The 22150-nt window shown below is 43.5% G+C and overlaps 1 protein-coding gene across 2 annotated transcripts in view; it reads right to left on the bottom strand.

Moving 5' to 3' along the window:
• The window catches only part of LOC115085610, a 156498-nt gene extending 134760 nt beyond the window's left edge, over positions 1-21738 (bottom strand). For both annotated transcript variants that reach the window (XM_029591840.1, XM_029591838.1), the window contains exon 1: positions 21359-21738. In XM_029591840.1, the coding sequence (XP_029447700.1) occupies positions 21359-21609 (251 nt within the window). In that variant the 5' untranslated portion in view covers positions 21610-21738. The remainder of the gene's footprint in view (positions 1-21358) is intronic.
• Between the last annotated feature and the right edge of the window lie 412 nt (positions 21739-22150).

The raw sequence follows: 22150 nt of genomic DNA, 5'->3' as shown, positions 1-22150 counted from the left end.
CTGCACCCCCTATAATAAAGAAGGACCCACACACAGCAGCCCTTCAGAGTTTGAAGAAAATCACCTGAAGCAAGGTCAGAACCATTAGTAACCTTGGCTGCTTTTCATCCAGACATAAATCAAAATGGAGCATGTGGGTAACAGAGCAAAGGTGACCCTCTGGAAACAAACACCATGAAGGTTTCTAATACACAGAGGCCATACAATAACAAAAAATTGAATGCATAGTGGTGAATGAAGGGCCTCACCATCTCTGATAAAATACTAGCTATAGAGTTGAAGAGCTATGGCCAATATATTTATTTATTTATTTATTTATTTAAAATTTTTATATACCGGCATTCATGTTGCAAACACATCATGCCGGTTTACATATAACAGGGGTGTACAGTGAACAATTCAATAACCTATTTGTGTAGAAGGAAGCAGTTACAAATAACAAGGTAAAAGAACTGGGAGGAGAGAAGAAAAGGGAGAGAATAACATTAGGTATAGGTATTTACATTAGTAATAACATTTTTACATGTGGAAGTGGTAGAATCTGGCTGAATAGAATTAATCGGTGTCCGGGAAAGCTTTTTTAAACAGCCAGGTCTTAAGTCTCTTCCTGAAGGTTGTCAAAGGCTTCAGATAATGTCAAAGGCTTCAGATAATGAATTCATCATCCACACATGCCTTGGATTCATAACACCAAATATTTATCATATTGTGCAACTCTACATCCACATATAAGAAAATAATATGTGTATACAATAAAAAAGGGACTCTTTACATGCAAACATCATATAAATGTCATATAAATGTATGCGTATACAGGATCCTCACTAAATACTGAGACCAATATTCAGCTCTATTTAACTGGATAAGTAAGGACTTATCCAGCTAAATAGTGGCAGCTTAATATCCGTTCCCATTCAGCAGCTTCCATTTAGCCAGACAAGTACTTATCTCGCTAAGCAATTAGCAGTTAGGTGGTGGGCAGCATGTGGACATAATGGAGAGGAGTTACTTATCTAGGGAACTTAGCTGGATAAATGCCCTTATTCTTACTTATCTGGTTAAGTTAACTGGATAAGTTAGACCTGCTCAATAGCAGGTGTAAAGTTAGCTGGATAAGACTTATCCAGAAAACCAGTAAGTTGTTTGGCTATATTCACTGGCATAGCTGTACTGCTGATTATCCCATGTGAGTTAGCTAAGTCTGATCCAGCTTACTCACTTAGCCAGGTTTTTTTGAATATCTATCCCACTGTGTTGATTTTTTGTGCATAAAATCTGCCCCCAAGTATGCCTAATTACATAACATTATGCACATATGAGGGAATTTAAGTGCAGGTCTCATTGTCTATCTTTCTATGCACCATGTCTGAAGGAAAAGGATCCCTACTTAGGAAGCCTAACTTCCAGCCATGGGAGGTAGATCTTCTTGTAAGAGAGATTATGAAAATTCAGAACATCCTGTATGGGAAGGAGTTCAGGAAAGTAGGCTCTTATAGAAAGGAGCAGACCTGGGAGAAAATCCACCATAAACGAAATGCAATCTTCCACAACAACAGAAATGTGCAAACTTCAGTCACAAGTGGTGAAACCTTAGATGCAAGGTCAAGGACAAACAGGTAAGAATGAGGGCAGAGGGGCCTGCCAGCAAGCTAACGTTGGTCCTGAGCAGTATATCAAAAGCTACAGTGCAAGGGGTTAATGAGCAGGACAATACACACTCTGAAGCAAGACATGGTTGTTGTGTCCGTCGGTGCCCGACACCCTCTCCGCCCTCCTTACCTCTCTGATGCCTCCCTTTCCATCCGCGGGAAGACTGGCTGCCGCGGCGTTCTCCTGCCAATTGTCCTCGGGCGTTCCCGGACTGGCTCAATGCTGCAATTGCCATGTTTCCTGGAGGCCTAGGGGCGTGCGTGCGGCGCGGCCCTGATTGAAGTACCGGCATTGGCGCGAACCTCGGGGGCGTCCCCCGAAGATGACGTCACCCGCAATGGATATTTAAGGTCTTGGAATTTGCTAACACATCGTGTTAGCAAGGATTTCGCTACCTAAGCTATTCTGCCTCTTCGGACTTACCAGAGGTACCCGCTCCTCGGGGGCCTCGCTCTCTCTTTGTTTTTTCAGGTAACAGTCTGGAACCGGTACTCGCTCCTCGAGGGCCCTGATCCCAGACTTGCTTCATATACTCCTCTGCCTGGAAGTCTTCACTATCAACTATATCAGCTACATCAGTGAGTTACCATCATTCTCTCTGAGCTTTCCCTGGAACCAGGTACTCGCTCCTCGAGGGTCTATACTTTCCAGCTCATGGGCTTCATTGGGACATTGTGTATATCTCAGTCTCTCTTCAGCTCAGCCTCCAGAGATCACTGTTCCAGTATCTGAGGGACTACAGCCCAGCCGGGCTTACCAGCTCACTACTGCCATCTCTGGTGGTTCAGTATACTGTCTAATAAAGAACTAGTGTGTGTTTGTCTCCTAACTCTGAGCCTGACCGGTGGTCCCTCTCGGGATCATTCCCCAGGGGCGTGGTCATCTGCCACTGGTCCAAGGATCCACCCTCAACTCTCATATATAACTACAAATCCCGAATGGATTGCTAACTAGTATCTGATTGCTCCTCCCATCAAGCATCAGATCCCGAACAAATTGCTAACTCCCTAGCAAATCCAGAACAGATTGCTAACTCCCTAGCAAATCCAGAACAGTTTGCTAACTCCATGGATCTGGCACAACTCAGTGCTTTGCAGGCCATACCGGGTCTGGCCCAATGCCTTGTGGAGCAGCAAGACGCTTTGGAGAAGCTTACTTCAGTGTTTCATCAACTACACACACAGAAGGTTCAAGGCACAACCTCCAACCAAGAAGATCAGTCAGCGGAGGTAACTTTGAAGACTGCTGTACCATTGGCTGCTCCAATCCGCTTTTCCGGAGAAATCCAGAAGACCCGGGGCTTTTTGAACCAGTGCTGCATGCACTTTGTCTTACAGCCGTCTCTATTTCCTACAGCTCTCTCCAAGACTACCTACATCCTTTCATACCTGGATGAAAGGATGTCATGGGCATCTACCTTGTGGGAATGTCATGGGCATCTACCTTGTGGGATTTCAAGGACTCTATTTTGCAAGACATAGAAGGATTTATGGACTTGTTTAAATCTGTTTTCAATGACCCTGCTCGAATGTCTGTAGCCGGTTCTGCTTTAGTGGATTTGAAGCAAGGCAGCAGATCATTGGCTAAATTTGCCATAGAGTTCAAAACTCTTGCGGCAGAACTTTGCTGGGACCCAAATATCTCAAGACTCTCTTCTGCAGAGGCCTGGATAACCATTTGAAGGACGAGCTGGCTGTTCGCCAAACACCTAACTCGCTGGACGAATTAATAGCCTTAGCTACTTGGATTGATCTACGACTCCGGGACAAGGTGAAGGAACTCCAGCCTAGGGTGGTACCCGGGTTGAAATGGACCAGTGCTGTCTCTATACCTCGGATGGTTCCAGTAATCCCTGTTACTGATACAGATGAACCTATGCAACTGGGTCACAGTCGTTTGACCTCTAAAGAAAGAAGATTTCGGAAGAAGCGCAGCCTTTGCATGTACTGTGGTCAGCCTGGCCACAATGTCTCCACATGCTCCATTCATCCGGAAAACGGACGGGCCTAAGTCCTGCAGGAGGACTGTTCTTAGGCCATACCGCGACATCTCCTCCGCTCTCTCTCCCAGTCTCTTTGACTTACGGACCAATCACGGTTCAAACTCCTGTCCTAGTGGACTCAGGGGCAGGAGGCAACTTCATTCTCCGACGTTTAGTGGAAGACTTAAGGAGTACTCTCAACAAGCTGAAAGATCCATTACAGTGTCATCTTTTGAAGTGGGCTTTGGACGTTCCCCAACTTCGCCACTTCCACTGAAGATCTCAGTGACGTCCCCAGCAGCTCATCCATCGCTGCTGATAACAATTCATACTTAGTGAATTCTTCCAAGACTCAAGATCGCTGTTCCAGTATCTGAGGGACTACAGCCCAGCCGGGCTTACCAGATCACTACTGCCATCTCTGGTGGTTCAGTATATTGTCTAATAAAGAACTAGTGTGTGTTTGTCTCCTAACTCTGAGCCTGACCGGTGGTCCCTCTCGGGATCATTCCCCGGGGGCATGGTCATCTGCCACTGGTCCAAGGATCCATCCTCAACTCTCATATATAACTACAAATCCCGAACGGATTGCTAACTACTATCTGATTGCTCCTCCCATCAAGCATCAGATCCCGAACAAATTGCTAACTCCCTAGCAAATCCAGAACAAAGGTGATCAGTCTTTGTAAGAAAGGCATTAAGGTACTATTATTATGTATCTAACATATATACATATTTACAGATAGTCTATGGTGCAAAAGGTTGATAGGGCCTATAGTCATGAACAGCACCTTGCTCCAAGACCTCTTTCTGTTCATGCTTGTTTGTATTTGCAATAAAAACACTATAGTAGCATAGAAACTCATGAGGCATGGTAGACTAGAATGTTTTTCAGTAGCAGGAAGTCATTGAGTGAGACCCATTTGGATAGTCTCCATGCCTATAAGGAAGGTCCAATGTATAATAGGAGAAAAGGCCAGAGAGAGGAAAAGAATCAGTAGTGACAGTTTGTATACTTAACTCTTCAGGTGATGAGAAATACCATGATTGAGATGGGCCAGGCCTTAGTGGGAAGGCCTATGCAGCATCCATGAGTGCTGCCAGAAAGTCTGGATACACAGAGTGAGTTTGCAGAGGAAGGATATCTGGAGTTTGTAGCAGGCAGAGAACTGCATGAAAGTGAAGTGGCAAGAGATGAGAAGCACACTGAAGCATTATTGGAGGGAGAGCCCTTCTACACCTATAGTGAGTGACATTCTCCAGATGTCGTTGTACAAGAGGACAATGATGGAAAAGGTACAGGAAGAGTCAAGCTGTTCTCCAAGAACAGATGAGCAGTTGCCTTTCACTCTAGCCTAGAGGCTCATTATGGTCCAAAATGAGATCCTAGCAGACTTCTTTGTGGGCTTCTCTCAGGACATACAGGGCCTAAAAGAAGTGTTGCCAGATGAGTTATAGGGTTGTAGAGTTAGACAAGAGCTGCAGGTTATTGGACAGGTGCTGCAGGAGGGACTACATTCCATTAGTTGTGTTTGAAGAGAGATGCTTCAGTGCATGCCACCATGTCAGCTGCAGACAGCATGGAATGCTTCCTTATTGGCAGCCACAGTACATTTGGATGCTGCCTCCCCCTGCATTTCCACCATCACCACCACCATGGTTTCATCCTCCATCAGCTGTAGTTCCACCAATCTGGTTGGAGTACCCCTGCATGTCCAAAACCACCTACGATGCCTCCTTCACCTGTGGTTCCACTACCTCCAAGAATGCCTCCTCCATCAATTCCTCCACCATCTCAGAGGATGCCTCCTCTTCCTGTGATGACACAGATGTCTTCACCTGTCTCTGCTGACAAGAAGATGTTCTCATCTTATGCTACCAGGCCATCATCCTCTGGCCCACCAAACCTCAGCTCTCAGGAGTCTTTCTTGTTTCTGGTGCCCTCCTGCGGCTATCACTCCTTGCCATGGCCTCCAAAGGCACACTTAATATAGATCAAATACCCCTGCACAGAAGAATCAGACTTGGACAGTCCAAGCTATCTGAGGGCCCCCCCAAAAGAAGAGGAGATCCCAGGAATAAATAATGTTTGTCCTATGCACAAATATCACCTTTCAGCTGTAAATAAATTCACCTTCACCTTTGAAAATGTATTTGTATTGGAGTGTTCCTTTCACCTATAGCCTGCTGGTGAGTCTGGCACTGTATCTCCTGCAATTCCTTTTCACCCTGGGTCCTCCTCTTCCTCTTCATCATTGGGGCTTGCTCCTTCAGGAGGAGACAGGTCTAGGGCTTTGGCCAGGTTATGAAACATGTAGCAGGTTAAAAAGATATCATGAACTTTTCCTGATCTGTCCAGGCAGCAGAAATGTGTTTTGAGTAGGCCAAAAGTTCTTTCAATGACTGCCTTGGTCTGCCTGTGGGCCCTGTTGCAGCATTTATCTGCTGTAGTCTGTGGATGTGCCGGGAGATCATGAAGCAGGTTTTGAATTGATATCCTCTATCACCTGTTGGGGACAAGGCAGAGGAGATGAGATATTACTTGCTAATTGACAGTGAAACAGTCCCATGGTAGAAGCTGGAGCAGGCCTCCTGGAACAAAGCAGTTAGACTACCTAGAGACAGAGGGAGAGAAAAGGATAGATGTTACTTGCTATGTCATTGTAGTGAAAGCAGCATACATACCTAGAAGCCAACCCTTAGTAGGTGACCATCCTCGAAGTGGTCATGAATTCCTGACCGTGAGATGGAAGGAATGGAAGCCCATGTGATTGCGGAATGTGACCTAGTTGCCTGCAGGTGGCTTTATAGGGATGTGAGTGCTATCAAGAGGGGAAATGTTCAATTTGATAGAAATCAGTCATAATTTGGTGTTGTTGCTGTTTGCTCCAAAGGAAAAATATATTCTGAGGTTTTCCTCAGAAATGTAGCCAGAAACTAATCTATACATATGGAGGTAGCTGATTGACTTATTCCAACTGTGACCTCCTAGAGGTGTCTGGAAGGTGCTGTTGGCTAAAAAGGCCAGAGCTGTAGATTCTCCTTAATGTACTCTGACATCGCTTGGGTTTCCGGAAGCGAGAGGGGGTAGGTTCTGCCCTTGGGAGGCGTGGTGCCCGATAGGAGCTCAATAGGACAATTGAATTTTTGGAGTGGAGACAGGATGTCAGCATTTTGTTTGGAGAACACATCTTTGAAGTCAGAATACGGAGCAGGTAACCCGGTAAGGGTTGTAGAGTTCACAATGGTAACCGCTGGAGACACCTGTTGCAGACAGCGGTTCTGGCACTGGGGTCCCCACTGAATTAACTGCAGGGATTTCCAGTCGAAGTGGGGTGCATGTACCTGGAGCCAAGGAAGTCCTAGGATTACCAGATGCATGGAAGCTTCAAGATGAAAAGAGAAATTTCCACTTCATGGAGGGTTCCCACGGTGAGGTGGAAGGCCACGGTGCGATGAGTAATGCGTCTGGGGAGGTGCTCTCCCTAGATTGATGCGATGCGGAGAGGTACTTCCAGAGGCTGAAGTGGGATCTGGAGTAGTGTGACGATATCGTTCAGAATAAAATTGCCACTCACCCCAGTGTCCACGAGTGCGGTAGTGGCAAAGGAGCATGAATCTCTAAAGAGGGACACAGGGAGTAATAATTGGGGGCCAGTAACAGTAGCGCCCAAGCTCGGGACCCCCGCTGGGCTCAGGCTTTGCAGTTTCCCAGACGTACGGGGCAGGATTGTAGGAGATGTCCGGAATCGCCACAATATAAGCAAAGGCCTTGTTTCTTACGTCAGAGGCGCTCTTCAGGAGACAAGCACCCGCGATTAATCTGAATCAGTTCCTCTGGTGATGGAGGAGGTGCTGGTAAAGCCTTTAACTGGGTGCTCATAGCAGGAGCTGGGCATAAGACAGGAGGCCGGAGGACCTTTACCTCCTGATGTCGTTGTCGTAGGCGATGGTCAATCTTGCCAACCAGGGAAATCAGGTCTTCAAGAGATGTGGGAATCTCACGAGCAGCCAGCTCATCCTTGAGGGCAGGAGATAAGCCCTCCATATAGATTGCCCATAGGCAGTCCTCTTGCCACCCCAGTTCTGTGGCTAATGTCCTGAATTCTACCATGAATTCGGTGAGCAAATGCGAGCCTTGACAGAGGTGGAGAAGCTGGTGACCCACAACCGCCTGTCGGCCGGGATCTTCGAAGGTCCGCTTGAAAACGGAAATGAAGTGGGAGAGATGGCAGAGGATGTCATCAGAATGCTCCCAAAGTGGGGAAGCCCATGCCAGGGCTTTCCCTTCAAGGCGTGAGAGGATGAAGGTGATCTTGGTGGTCTCACTCGGAAACAGCGAAGGATGTAGTGCGAATTGCATAAAACATTGGTTGATGAAGCCTCAGCAGAGGCGCGGATCCGCATTGAAATGGGGTGGAGCTGGGGGGGCCAATGATGCCCGCGGGGGCAGGGTTTGAGCAAAACCTCCTGAGTTGGCCATAACAGAATCCTCTGGTTGAGATCATAGTCTCTCCACAGATGAAGCTAATACTTCCATGGTTCGCTGTTGTTCTCGGACATGAGCAGCTAGGCCAGGGATGGCCTGCAAGGCGGGAGACTCCGCCAAGTGCATGGTCTTGGTAACCTGTTGCGCTGGAGGTGGACCCTTAGCCTGGTACAGGGTTGGTAAGGCCCTCTGTTCAGACCCAGAGAGCGCCTGCCACCAGAATGGTCAGCCAGAGCAGGGGTCAGTACCAGTAGTCAGTCCAGATGTAGTCAGGTCAGGTAGAGGTCAAGTTTCAGGCAGCGATCAGATGTGGTAAGTGGACAGGCATATGTCGGTACCAGGCAGCGGTCAGATGAGGTCAGTGGACAGGCAGAGGTCAGTTCTAGGCAGTGGTCAGACGAGGTCAAGAGCAAGCAAAGGTCAGTACCGTGAGATCAGCCCGAAGGGTACTACCAGGAGAGATGAAGGAACAGGAGATGCTGGAAAAGGAGATACTGGAACAGGCAAACAATTGCCAAGGTGAGGAACAGGATAGGCCTTGCCTTAAATATCCAGCCTACATGATGTCATCAGGAGATGCCCCTGCAGGTTTTCCCACCGTTGGCCCTTTAAAGGGCTGCAGGTCAGCCGCGCACACACCTAGGGGCGGGGCTAAGGACGCCACAAACTGGCTGCGGCTGCGGAGGAGGAGAGCCTGGAGCTCGTGGACGGGAGAGCGAGGTGAGCAGGGCCGGGATCCGCAACAATTATAGAGTTGGTTGGTCAGGTTTCTGGGGTCTTACTAAACATTTTTCATGATGCCCAAAAGAGGAATGAATTCCCCGAAGGGTTTATTAGGGCTAATATTATTGTATTAGACAAACCAGGAAAAGATTTATCTATTCCTGCCTAGTATAAAGCCATCTCCTTACTGAGTTTTAAAGCTAAAATCTTTGCAAAAATATTGGTGGACAGACTGAACTTAGTCTTTCCTTCAATCATCTCTTATAACTAAGTAGGTTTTGTGAACAGTCGCTCTATTAGTGTTAATATGATGAAACTGATAATAGCGATGGAAGAATGTAAAAAAAGAAGATATCCAGCAATGGCGGTAGGGTTTGATTCGGAAAAAACGTTCGACAGAATATCCTGCGAATATCTGTTTTTTGTTCTGGGGAGATATGGCTTTAGTAGGGAGATCATACAGAATATCTCTATGTTGTATCAGAGACTTTAATCTGCAATATTGGCAAACGGCCCAGTCTCAGCTGATTTCCAACTTCATCGGGGAACTAGGCAGGGGTGTCCACTATCGCCATTACTATATATTATCTCGATAGTCCCTCTCTTAAGAAAAATAGAATTAGATTCCTCAGTGAAAGATTTTAGAAATTGGAATCAATAATTCAAAGTTGCAGCCTTTGCGGATGATGTTCTGGTTTTTTTGTCATCCCCACAGGAATCTCTGGAAGGGGTTTTAAAAAAGCAAACTTTGGGGGTTATTTTCTAACGGTATCACACGCGATAGCTTCATAGGGGCGGAGTCGGAGCAGAGTCAGGACCAGAAGAGGAGGAGTCGGGGCGGTGTCGGGGCGGACGTGGCGGTAACTTCACTGGCGGCGATAAGGTAAGACCCGTTATTGCCGCCAGTAGCGTGCCCAAAGCACCACCTTTCACGGTGGTGCTATTGGGTGCGAAAGCCAGCAACGATAACACTGCAGTGGTGTGATCACTGACGGCCTTTGCAGGCCCGCCCCCCACCCCCCATTACCGCGGAATTCAGAAAGCCATGCGATATTAGAAAATCCAGCCCTTTGTTTGGGACTTTCTCAGGGCTGAAAATTAATGTTGACAAATCTGAGGCGATGGAAATATGTGGGAAATATAGGGGAAAGAAAATTGGAAAGGTGCATTCCCCTTGAAATAGGTGGATATGGAGATGAGATATTTGGAGATTAAATTTACAAAGGATATAGACAAGCTGTACGAAGCCAACATTACATCACTACTTAGAAACATGAAACAAAAACTGAAAAATTGGTTCTCCTTGCCTTTGATGAGGAGGATTTTTGTTCTCCTTACTTTTGACGGGAAGATTTTTTTTATAAAAACGATGGAATTACCGAAATGGCTGTATGTCATACAACAGCTTCCAATATGGTTGAGGAAATCAGATATGGTACTCATTAATCATTATCTGAGTAATGTTTTGTGTGTGTGTGTGTGTGGGGGGGGGGGGGGTCATAAAGCCAGGCTTCCTCTAAGTACCTTAATGATGGATAAAAATCAAGGGTGATTAAGCTGTCCAAATTGGAGAGACTACAATTTAGCATGTGTCCTATGACATAATAAGGATTGGTTATTTGGTACTAGCTTTTTTTTCTTCAAATGAGTCTATAAGGAATTGGATATTCCCGTATTGGCCAGGAAATATTATTCAAATTCAATCTTTGAAAGTGCCTTCTAATTGTAAGCAGGGTCAGGGAGGCGTGTATGGAGTCAGGGAGGCGTGTATGGAGTTTTATATGCAAAATTAAACTGTGTAAATTGGGGTGTTGTACTCCACTCTTGACTCTAAGAGGCAACACTCAGTTTCTGCCAGGGGTAGAAATCAAATTGTTTCAAACATGGAATAGTAAAGGTAATTTTTTGAAAAAAACCTCCAACACAATTAAAAGCTTTCAAGACCTACAAGATATGTATAATTTGGTTTCTAAAGACTTCTATGCATATTTGCATACAAGGCATTACATACAATCATTATGCCAGGCAAACTCTGAGTTTCATAATTATGTAGATGTGCAGGAAATCATGAAAAAAGGAAGAAATAGTAATTCTTGCTCATCTCTTAATGAAGCTATTCAAAGCAATTGTAATGATAACGTTTTGTCTGATATAGTTGAAAAATGAAAAAAGCAGGCCGACGTGAAATCAGAGGTCCTAATAATGTTACAGGATTATTTTTCTGCAGTAGAGAATGTACCATTAAGAGAAATAGGTAATAAATTAATTCACCGTGTGACAGATTTTCAACATCCTACGCACGCTAGTTTTGAAAATCTACCCCTGTATGTATATGCCTAGGACCTGCTGTATGCGGCCAAATTGAGTGATTTGGACAGTGTTTAAAATGTTTTGATGAAAAAGGGACCTTTTTTCATTGTTTCTGGGAATTTGGGATGATTTCCGAGTTCTGGGATGAGATTTTGGTAGAATTGAGCCAGATTTAATAACGTGGAAATTTCTTTCCCTTCCCCATTCCCTAGTCGCTCCCCCCCTCCCCAGATAACCTGCTTATCCCCCTTAATTTCTGAACTAAGTGCAGAGTTCTGTTCGAATTTTATCTATATCCCCTTCGAGGTTTTTGTATTTATCTTAAGAACCACTTGATATATGTTATGCTTCATTCTATGTTATGTTCACTTTTAAGTTTATGTTTATATATGTTATGCTTCATTTTTTGCCCTTTACTTATATTTAATTCTGCTCCTAAATTTGGTTCCAAAATATTCATTATTTGTAACTTTTACAAGGTTTGAGTTCGATGTATCACAGGCCTGCGATACTTTAGGGAATGAGGGGCGGGGGGCCGAAACGGGGGGGCGGGCCTGCACTAGCCGGCAGCGATCGCACCGTCGCGGTGCGATCGCTGCTGGTTTTGCACCCAATAGCACCACCATAGAAGGTGAAGCTATTGGGCGCAAACTCGGACGCAAAAAAGGCCTTACCTTTTCGTCGTCCGCGGCGTCTTCGTGGAGTTGGCCCGGTGACGCCCCGACTCCTCCTCTTCCGGGGCCGACTCCGCCCCCATTTTGGTATCGCATGCGATAAGGGACTTTTCGCGTGCAAAACGTCCCTTATCGCGTGCGATCCCTCTGGAAAATGAGGCCCTTTGTCTTGAACGTCGGTATAGTAAAAAGATGTAAATAAATAAATGGTTGATCTGTCTATTCCAAAGTCACTACTGGATATTTGTGTAATGTTTAATTTGTTCTTGTTGGAAAATAAATAAAGATATGATTGAAAAAAAACATTTTATATAAAGAGCAAGATTTAGTGAAACCTCTGAATCACACTGCTGGCAAGCAGATCTGTTGAGGTCACTGCTGCCATAAAAATAAAGAGCAGCAATGCTAGTAAAGGGCAGATTTTGGCACCCCCTTTACACATACTACCACCACATGAGCTCCTGCCAATAATTAATTTTTTAAAGCACTTTACTCCCCAGCCCAAGTTTGTTCCTCCATCCTGGTCCACAGTTTCATCCTTACCAGCTGTTTCAAGAGGAGACAATATAGAGCTGAAGTTCAGCCTGTTCTACTCATTCTTAAAACATTTGTAGTTCTGCAGAAATAATGAATGACATTGTCATTCCTCGAAATGTATCCGAGCTCTGTATGTGAGTAGTATAGTGAAGACAATTCTGTTAATCACAGCTACTAGGAGAGCCCAAGAAGGAAGGATACCTGCCCCAGGGCTGACTTGTTTGGGAGAGAGTGTGAAAACGTGGAAGAGACTGAGATTTGCTTTTGGTGATTTTCGGACTGTGCTGTTGGAGCGCACTGCTCTCTGGTGTACTCATTTTGGACTTATTTTCCTGCTACCAATTTTTTCAGTAAAGACTTCTATTTTCGAACAGCAGCTGTCAAGGGAAGTGTGATTTTTGATGTGACTGAACTGGTGAGCAGAGTGTGAAGAAAAACACTAAACTTGCCGATTATAATAATAAAGTGCACGGGAAAACGGGCGCTCGGTGTTGAGTGCCCGATACAATATTTAAATGAGGTGTCACGCTAAAAAGGAGGTGCTAGGGACAATAACACGCCCCCAGCACCTCCTCAGCACTGCAACCCCAGGAGAGGTGGCTGACAGCGGGTTAGGAAAATGGACGTTCATAAAACTGAGTGTCCATTTTCCTAACCTGAACCTGCTAGCACAAATTGTTTTTTTTAATTTTTTTTAAACCTTTTGCTTCCTCCAACTTAATATTGCCATGATATAAAGTCGGAGGATGTACAGAAAAGCAGTATTTTCTGCTTTTCTGTACACTTTTTCAGGCTGCTCTGAAATTAATGCCTGCCCTTGGGATCGGGCACACATTTCTTTTTTTCTGTATCCCAGGCGAATAACTAATAGCCTCATCAACATGCATTTGCATGTGATGAGCACTATTAGTTTCGGGGGGATTTGGATGTGCGTTTTGGACGCTCTGAACACCTTACTGTATAAGGGGTAGTGGACCCGTGGCCCTGCGGGGCGAGATTGAGATTTTCAGGCAAAGAAGTATTCAGTGATTCTTCTGCAACCCTGACTTCCAGTCAGTGTGTTTTCCTAACAATGTGGTGGGGGGCAAACTGGATCCTCTTCCAGATCAGGGTCTACCTCTGCTGGGATGCCACCCCTGATTGCAATATTGCACAGCATGCAGCAAGCTAGCACTATCTCACCTACTGTATAAGGGTCATACTACAAGGCCCCCCCCCCCCCTCCTGCCCCATTTTGTCCAAACAGCAGAATCCATTTTTCAACAATCCCATGGTGCACTCTATCACAGAGCAAGTAGATGAGTGTGCCACATTGTATCTCATCTCTGCTGGTGTCCCAGGTTCAGCAATAGGGGTGAGAAGCCATGGCTGGCAGCCACATCCTGCATCACCCGGGTAACAGATAAAGCGCCTGTGGCGTGCCGGATGCTGACAATATGTAGCACAGCTCATAGAGGGTTAGCCTTTTGTTCTTAAATTATTTTTCCCTTAAAAGTGTAGGTTCTACAGTCATAATACATTACAAGGTTGACCCCAGAGGCTCTGCCTCTTTAAAGCTATGGCATAGGACAACACATTGAGACTCCTGACATGATTGAACTAAAACATGCCAACCTAGTCACAAAACATACGTTCTAACTTTAATATTTCCCTGAGCCAGAACCTACCTTGTGATGCAACGTACAAGCACTGTTCATAAGGTATCTCTCTATAATGGACACAAGCTATATAATAACAGAATGAATACCACCAAATTAAGCTTGGATATCTACAATATCTGCATCCTTTACTACATAACAGCCAAAGGTTTGGAATCTTCATTACTTTACTACCACATGTTTGCTTATACACACATAGACATTTTTGATCTCAGACCCTAACATATCATGCAAATAAGTCTTTGTGTCAGTAGTACATGACGGCAAGGATTTGGCATTAGCTAATCTTATAGCAGGTTCCCTCTCTCTAAGGCAAACATTTTTTGCACAGCAGGCTTGCTTGTCTCCCCTCTGGGCTATTGGACTGTGTCATGCCAGCCAATAGAGTTTTGATTGTCAAAGACACAGTCAGGGCACTAAGAAAACAGCTGCTGACATTGTAAAGAGACCAAACCTGGAGCTGAAACACCAATAATGGTGACAAGGGGTGACAGGCAAGCCAAATACATTCCCGACAAGAATTACCATTGACAAAGACGATGCATTACAGAGTGCATCTTAAAAGCTTTGGTACATGGGCTACTTGTGGAATTCTGGCTTCAACCAGAAGGTTTTAATGAGTACTGTAGACTGGAACCTGAACTTGAATGTCTCAGCATGTGAGATACTCTTAAAAACAAGCCTTGCATATGCTGTGTTCCTATACCTTCTATAAAGTTTTCAACACCTAACTTCGACTTTGCCAATCATCTTTATCTTTCCATCCCCAAAATGCTTACAATGTATTGACTCTCCTGCTACATTGCATTACAGATTTTAAAAAAGAGATTATGGAGGCAATGTGTGATCTTTGATCTCGCAGTAAGAAGAATGCTCAGTTGTAATGCTGGAACTTTTGGCACACCTACACCTACACACCTACCGCAGTCGGTAAAATGTTCCACCCCCACAAACCTCAACGGAACACCAGAACTTCTGAAAAACGTCTACTCGAAATACCCACATATCCCATGGCTAAGCTTACTAACACCAGAAATAGAGCTCTCTCCATAGCGGGGCCAAAACTCTGGAACGCCCTACCATGCTACCTCACCACTATCATCGAAAATAAATCATTCAAAAAAGAACTGAAAACCTGGATCTTCAGCCAGACTTTCAATGATGATTTAAGCAATCCACAATTGTGATGCCTTAAGCCTCCCATCCTTCTCCCCTCTTCTCTTCTCCGCATACCTACCCCTTCCTCCTTCCATTGCCTACCCCATCCCCCCCTTTTTTCCTTCTTTTCCCATTCATACTTTCTTGTATTCAGAGCACGAGTTTGTATATACCTTCCTCGTTTTTCGTTTCTATTTTCATTTTCGTTATTTGACTTAAGTTATTTTTAGTTATTTCCTGTTACAACCTAATCCATATGCTATTTGCATATACTTTTGATTCTCAAATTGTTCTATGTATCATTGTTTCGTTTCAATGTAAACCGGGGTGAAGGCATGTGCTAAACCTCGGTATATAAAAGCTTCAAATAAATAAAAAATAAAAATTATGACCAGCAATGTGTGCTGCCTCTAACGACCCCACTCACGATGAACTTTTTAATCTGTAGCTGAGATAGGCAGTGAAGGGGATGCAGATAGATAGCCTTCTGTAGACACCACAAATTAAAGCTGATCAGATCAAAACTTTTTTCCTCCAGCCATATCCCAGAAAGCCTTAAAACAGAACTCTCAAAGAAAAATGTGTTAAAGGGTCTTACCCAGTAGGCATTCATTGTTATCCCTACCATCCTCAAAGTTCTGGGTGGCCCCCAGAAACCTTGCCACCTCATTGGGGATGTGCATGTGTGCATCACAGACAACTTGCACATTGAGAGAGTGGAAGAGCTTGTGATTGTGATATGCTCTTCACGGGGTGGAATGAGATCCACATGTATGCAGCCTATGGAACCAAAAACAGGGAACTATGCAACAGCACAGAAATCCACCTTTAAAATCTGCAGATCATATCTCTGTGAGGGAAAGCTGATGTGATCACGAACATGGAAGCACAAGGCTCGGAGCACCTGGTGCAAGGACCTAAAAAAGCTTGTTTATGACATGACCCTACAATGCTGACAATTGTTTGGAAGGAACCAGAAGCCATGAAATGCAATGAGCTCAACAGTTTAACAAGCCCTAGAATGGCATGGGACTAGGCTATGACAGGATCCAGTTCATCTTTCAGCTCCTCCTATCATGCCATAATGGTCTGTGAGCTCAAACAGTACTTTCTGATCACCCACCTCTTCCTCAGGAAGACCAAGCAATGTGGTACGGCCCCAAAATATTTGCAACCGCTGGTCTTGATATCGCCTCCTACATTGTGAGAGAGCCCCCACCTGCACAAGGTCCCTATCTGCCTCCTGCTGTGGTTGCAGCATTACTGATATTTCTGGCCCCCCTGACCTCTTACCAGTGCTTGTTTGCTTCCCTAAGCTGCAAATGCAGCCATGGAGTTTAACTTTGCACCAATAATCAAAGCAGTACTACATGGGTAGTTCTGCTTTGATTACTGCCCCTAGAAAATGTACCCATAGAGATTTTCTCCTTTTCCTGTGGGTACTTTTTCTGGCCAAAACAATGTTTATAGTTTGAAAATCCAAAACATTCATATTGTACCTACTACTACTACTATTTAGCATTTCTATAGAGTTACATGACATAAGCAGCGCTGTATACACACACACACACACACAAAAGGCCCTGCTCTATAGAGCTTACAATCTAATAAGACAAACATACAGGACAAGAGACTTGGGGCAAGCTAACCCAATATGCTGGAATGTCTTCAAACCTAGGGCCTGATTTTTGAAAGCATTTACAAGCGTAAAACAGGGTTTTACATTTATAAATGTACTTTACTTGTGTAAGTGGACTTTTGAAAATTGCTACAATATATGCCATTGAATTGTCCATAGGATGTACCCATGTAAGTGCACTTTATGCACCTAAATGGCTTTTGAAAATTGTTACAATAGAATGTTTCAGTTACATATGCAACTGCTTTGAAAATTCACTTGAATGTGCATAAAATTACACTTGTGGTAGAACAAGCCCTAAAGGGTCTGGGACTTGCAGATTCAGTGCTAGCTTGGTTCAAATCCTTCCACTAGAACCACTCCCAGACCACCTCTCTGGAAACTGCATCATCACATGCCCATGCTCTCTCCATGAAGTGCCACAGGGATCTATCTCATTTCCTCCATTATTTAATATCTACCTGCCCCACTACCTTCAGGTCAACTCACCTGAAATTATCAGATCATTTACTACTCTTAAGTGGATGACATATAGCTACTGGCTCAGACTCTGACAAATCATAAGTATTGTAGATATGCAATTATATTGTATTTTTTATATTATGCTGTCTTTTTACTGTTAAATGCATTATTTAGTTTTATTTTGTTTTACTTTAAAAAGGATTATTGTGTTTCTTAATTTGTATTTGTATTTTATTCTGTTGTACATCACCTTGGTTCCCTAGGGAAGCAATGTGATTAGTCAAATAAATTAACTTACTAACTAAAAGACCCCAGATACTTAAACTCTGGGATGATCCTTAAAGGAATAGCTTTGCCCATCAGCCATCAAGTTCTTGGCTTAGAATTTGAATTAGAGCTATGCTGTCTATGGCAGCTCAGGTCCTAGCAGTAGCTAAGTTAGAATTCTTTCAACTGTGCAATTTGCATCATCTCTGTCCTTCTAGGATAGTTCTGCCTTTGCCACACACATCCAGCATGCGTGACTTCCCAACTAGATCTCTGCATCCCATTGTACATTAGGATTCCATAAAAACCTCAACCATTACCTGCAACTCATTCAAAACACCGCAGCTCAAATGCTGTTGAGCTTGAATAAATCTGAAAGGATCATTCCAACTTAAAATCTCTGCACTGGGTCCTGATATGCTTATAGAGCCAAGATCAAAATCCTGGTGTAAGCCTTGAAGGCCTTCAGATGCTGTGCACAATATCTCAACTGTCATACCACATATGCCTTCCTGCTCCCTGCATTCTTTATCACAAGCCTGCCTAGTTGTACTGACACCCATCTCACAAGCACCAGAAAGAGAATCATGTTGGCTTCAGTTCCATTTCTGTGGTACTTACTACCATTAGACTAGCTCCGAGTTTGTTAGCCTTCAGAAAACCTGGCTCTTTGAAACAGTGTTTGGCCCAGAAACTATAACATGGCCTACCTTCGAGTTGCATCCCCATCCCTTAAATGTCAGTCTGATATGCAGTCATTTTAAGACTATATCCCTATTTGTTTCTTGTTTCCTTTATTGTATCTTAATTAGATATTACCACTGAATGTAGTGCCTAATGTATGTATATTGATGTAGATTTTAATTTGGTGGATCACGCTTTGAACTCTTTAGTTGGAAAAATGAGTAATAAATAAATAATAACAATAATGGTTGAGGGTGAGTAATTTTCAAAGATTCCTTCTCCGTGAAAACTGCTGTTTTACCCATGGAAATGGCTTTCGAAATTCACCCTCATTGGTTCTGATTTTCAAAAGGCATACACATACATAAGACATGGTTTTATGAGCATAAATAGCTGTTATAAAATAGCCCAGTGCTCAGTGCATATAAAAGTATGTGTATAGTCCGATTTCAAACATGCTTTTTATGCAAACTGGGGTAGGAGTTCCAGAGTTGTGACTTACATGCACACTTTTTTATTTTTAAAAGTATGCACATAAGTTCACCCGCAAAAGTAACTTTGCATGGGTAAGTTTGTGCATGTACTGATACTTACCAGAGAATTCCAAAAGGGAACGTATATGCATAAGTTCACTGTGAAAATCTGTGGTAAGGTAAAAGGTATGCACAGATTTTACTACAATGTGCACATTCTATGAGGGTATAACTAGGGTGGGTTAACTTACATGCACTTCCCCAAAATGCCTCTTCCCAGTGCATGTAAAAATACATGCAAAACTTATGTACACTGATCCTGGCTACTAAGGTAACTCTCTGTACACCAATGAGTTATGAGTGCATAAGTACCATGACTACAGAAAAAAATCAAAATGGAACATCATCTGCCCAGTTATCCCTGTCCACCCCTACCACCCACAGTGTGACCACTTGTAAGGTATCACCCCTTATCTAGGACAGTTTTTGTTGTCTTCCTCGTTTGCACTTTATTCTCTTACAAGCCGATTCAGTAAAAGTCGCGGGACGCGCACAGGCCACTCTCCTGTGAGCGCGATTCGGTATTTAAATGAGGGCCCGCGGTAAAAAGAGGCGCTAGGGACACTAGCGCATCCCTAGCGCCTCTTTTTTGACAGAAGCGGCGGCTGTCAGGAGTTTGACAGCCGACGCTCAATTTTGCCGGAGTTGGTTCTCAAACCCGCTGACAGCCACGGGTTCGGAAACCGGCAAAATTGAGCATCCGGTTTTCAACCCGCGAGCTGCGGGCCGATTTTAAATTTATTTTTTTTTTATTATTTTTTACTTTGGGACCTCCGACTTAATATCACCATGATATTAAGTCGGAGGGTGTACAGAAAAGCAGTTTTTACTGCTTTTCTGTACACTTTCCCTGTGCCGGCAGAAATTAACGCCTATCTTTGGGTAGGCGCTAATTTCTGAAAGTAAATTGTGTGGCTTGGCTGCACATTTTGCTTTCTGAATCGCACAGGAATAACTAATAGGGCCATCAACATGCATTTGCATGTTGCAGGCGCTATTAGTTTGGGGGGGGGGAGGGGTTGGACGCACGTTTTCGACGTGCTATTACCCCTTACTGAATAAAGGGTAAAGCTAGCGCGTCGAAAACGCACGTCCAAATGCAGGTTAACAGAGCGCACTGTACTGTATCGGCCTGTTAGGTAGATGAGTATATAACATCTCCCAACTAGTTCACATCCAGCATCTCTCTCTTCCCATGTCTAATAAAGTTTTGTAATAATCTGAATGGCTACCAGTACTAGCATGGCTGTGGCCTGAGCATCCAGTCTCCTAGGTCCCCTGTGAGCCTGCCAGACAGAGCTGGCTATGTGTTTCTGCTGGGACTTCTAGATATTACTGTGCTTGCAGCCTACTAGACAGATCCAACTGCTGGTTAGTTCTATCATCACAGCCTCCCAGACAGACCCAGCATATCTTCTAGGATTTCTAACATTTCATCTTACTCACTTTGCCATTCATTTTGAGAACCCCCAACCCTTATTTAATTGTTCCGCAAGGCTGCATTTCCACTGTCTTTTCAATTTGTTGCAACCAAGGCTCATCTGTACCTATCCCATGCCTTCTTGAAGTTTTAACTACCACCATCTGCTCTAGGAAGATATTCCATGCACCCACCACACCTTACGTTGAAAAAATATTCCCTGACGTTGTTCACGAGTCTATGCCTTTCAAGCTTCATATTATGATCCCATAGTTCTAAAACTTGCTTTCCAGTGAAAAAGGCTTTCTTCTTATTCATATCAATACTTTTCAGGTATTTTAATGTTTGTTATATGCCCCCCTGTCTCTCTTCTTCTCTAGGAAGACCTGACAACTGGGCTCAAATGCCATAAGAATAGGTGCTCTTGAAGTATTTCAACTGAATCTAAACCTATATAACCAGTTATGTTGCTTTAGGCCTGCATTTATTGAACCGGATTTGGTCCATCTCTACCTCATCCACCTAAGGCGTTTTACTAATAAACAGCACATATCTTAGGGAAAAATACTTTAAGAAAGCTTTGGTACCAAACATATCTTGGAAGTTATAAAAATCTTATCATTTAATCTTGTCTGTAAATCTCTACACATGCTCATCCACATGTTATTTTGACTGCTTCCTAATTTAGGGATTCTTACCTAAGCCTATATTATCACCAATGGCAATACTATTCTCAGGCATTTAGCATTGTTGTTACTTCCCTACTTTAAACCCATATAACTGCACTCTGCCTTTAGGCACTGGAGACCCCCATCCTGAGCTCATTTACCATTTCAAATTCACACCTAGAATTATTTATTTAATATTTCAATTTTAAACCACATTCCAAAACAGAACTCAAATCCACATAACCCTCAACTAAAATACAAGGTTATAAGAAAAAGTTCAATATATAAAACATAATATAAACAATGTTGAATTACTAAATCATTAACATAAATATTAATAATCTGGCCATAGATCTAAAAAACAATGATATGAATTTCCCAACACAATGGGAACTCGATCACATAATTATTCATGTTCACCTTGTTTCACATACTCAAATGGGTTTCCTACAATTCCCATAAGTAATGTTATAAAATATAACAGAATCGTAAGCTGTGTATTTACATAGTAAGTCCGGTGCAGGTGCACTCCTTATCCATGCGAGACTGTTGAGCCTGTTTTGTTGAAGAGGACTTGCGTGGTACCGTTGATGAAGAAGATGTCATGCAGCATTGTTTTGCACACTGCTCGAATGCCTGCTGCATGTTCTCTATGAGATCCATATTGTTCTTCATTTCTTTTCCCATCTTTTTCACATCTCTCTTCAGAACTGAATAACAGTCATCTTGGTCGCTAAATGTTCCCCAAGCAGCCATTCTTTTACTGTGCCTGTACCCAATTCAACAGAGTTAACTTAAAATGGGTGGGGTGGAAAAGAAAATTCAGAGGTCTTAGCAGAGGTTAGTTTAACAACCTTCCCTTAAGGGGATAAAATAAAAGAAAGAAAGAAAAACTACAGTAAACAACATAAATTTACTTCTTGGTTACAACATGCACAGCCACATTATGATATCATTTCCCTTTTAAGGCATGAAGATTATTACTGCCCTTCAGTTACCATAGTAATTAGGGCCTGCCCTTCAGGCAGCTTGAGAAACCAGGACTATTAGATGGATATCCGTTTTAGCAAAATATGCAGTATAAAAGCAAAACTGATAAATATGTTTGCATTCACTAAATTGTTATTCTGGGGTGTACAATGAATACATTTTTCAAAATGTACTTACAGTGCTGTGCTTGACCTCTAATCAAACTCTTTAAAGTGACAGTAGATACCATCGATGACTCTCTTGTCCCTGGTAGTAGGTTACAAAACATACAATACTGTTCAACAAATTTAAGATTCAATCATCACTA

The sequence above is a fragment of the Rhinatrema bivittatum genome, chromosome 2, assembly GCF_901001135.1.
Source record: "Rhinatrema bivittatum chromosome 2, aRhiBiv1.1, whole genome shotgun sequence".
NCBI lineage: Eukaryota > Metazoa > Chordata > Amphibia > Gymnophiona > Rhinatrematidae > Rhinatrema > Rhinatrema bivittatum.
This window is presented reverse-complemented; position numbering and strand designations above follow the sequence as displayed.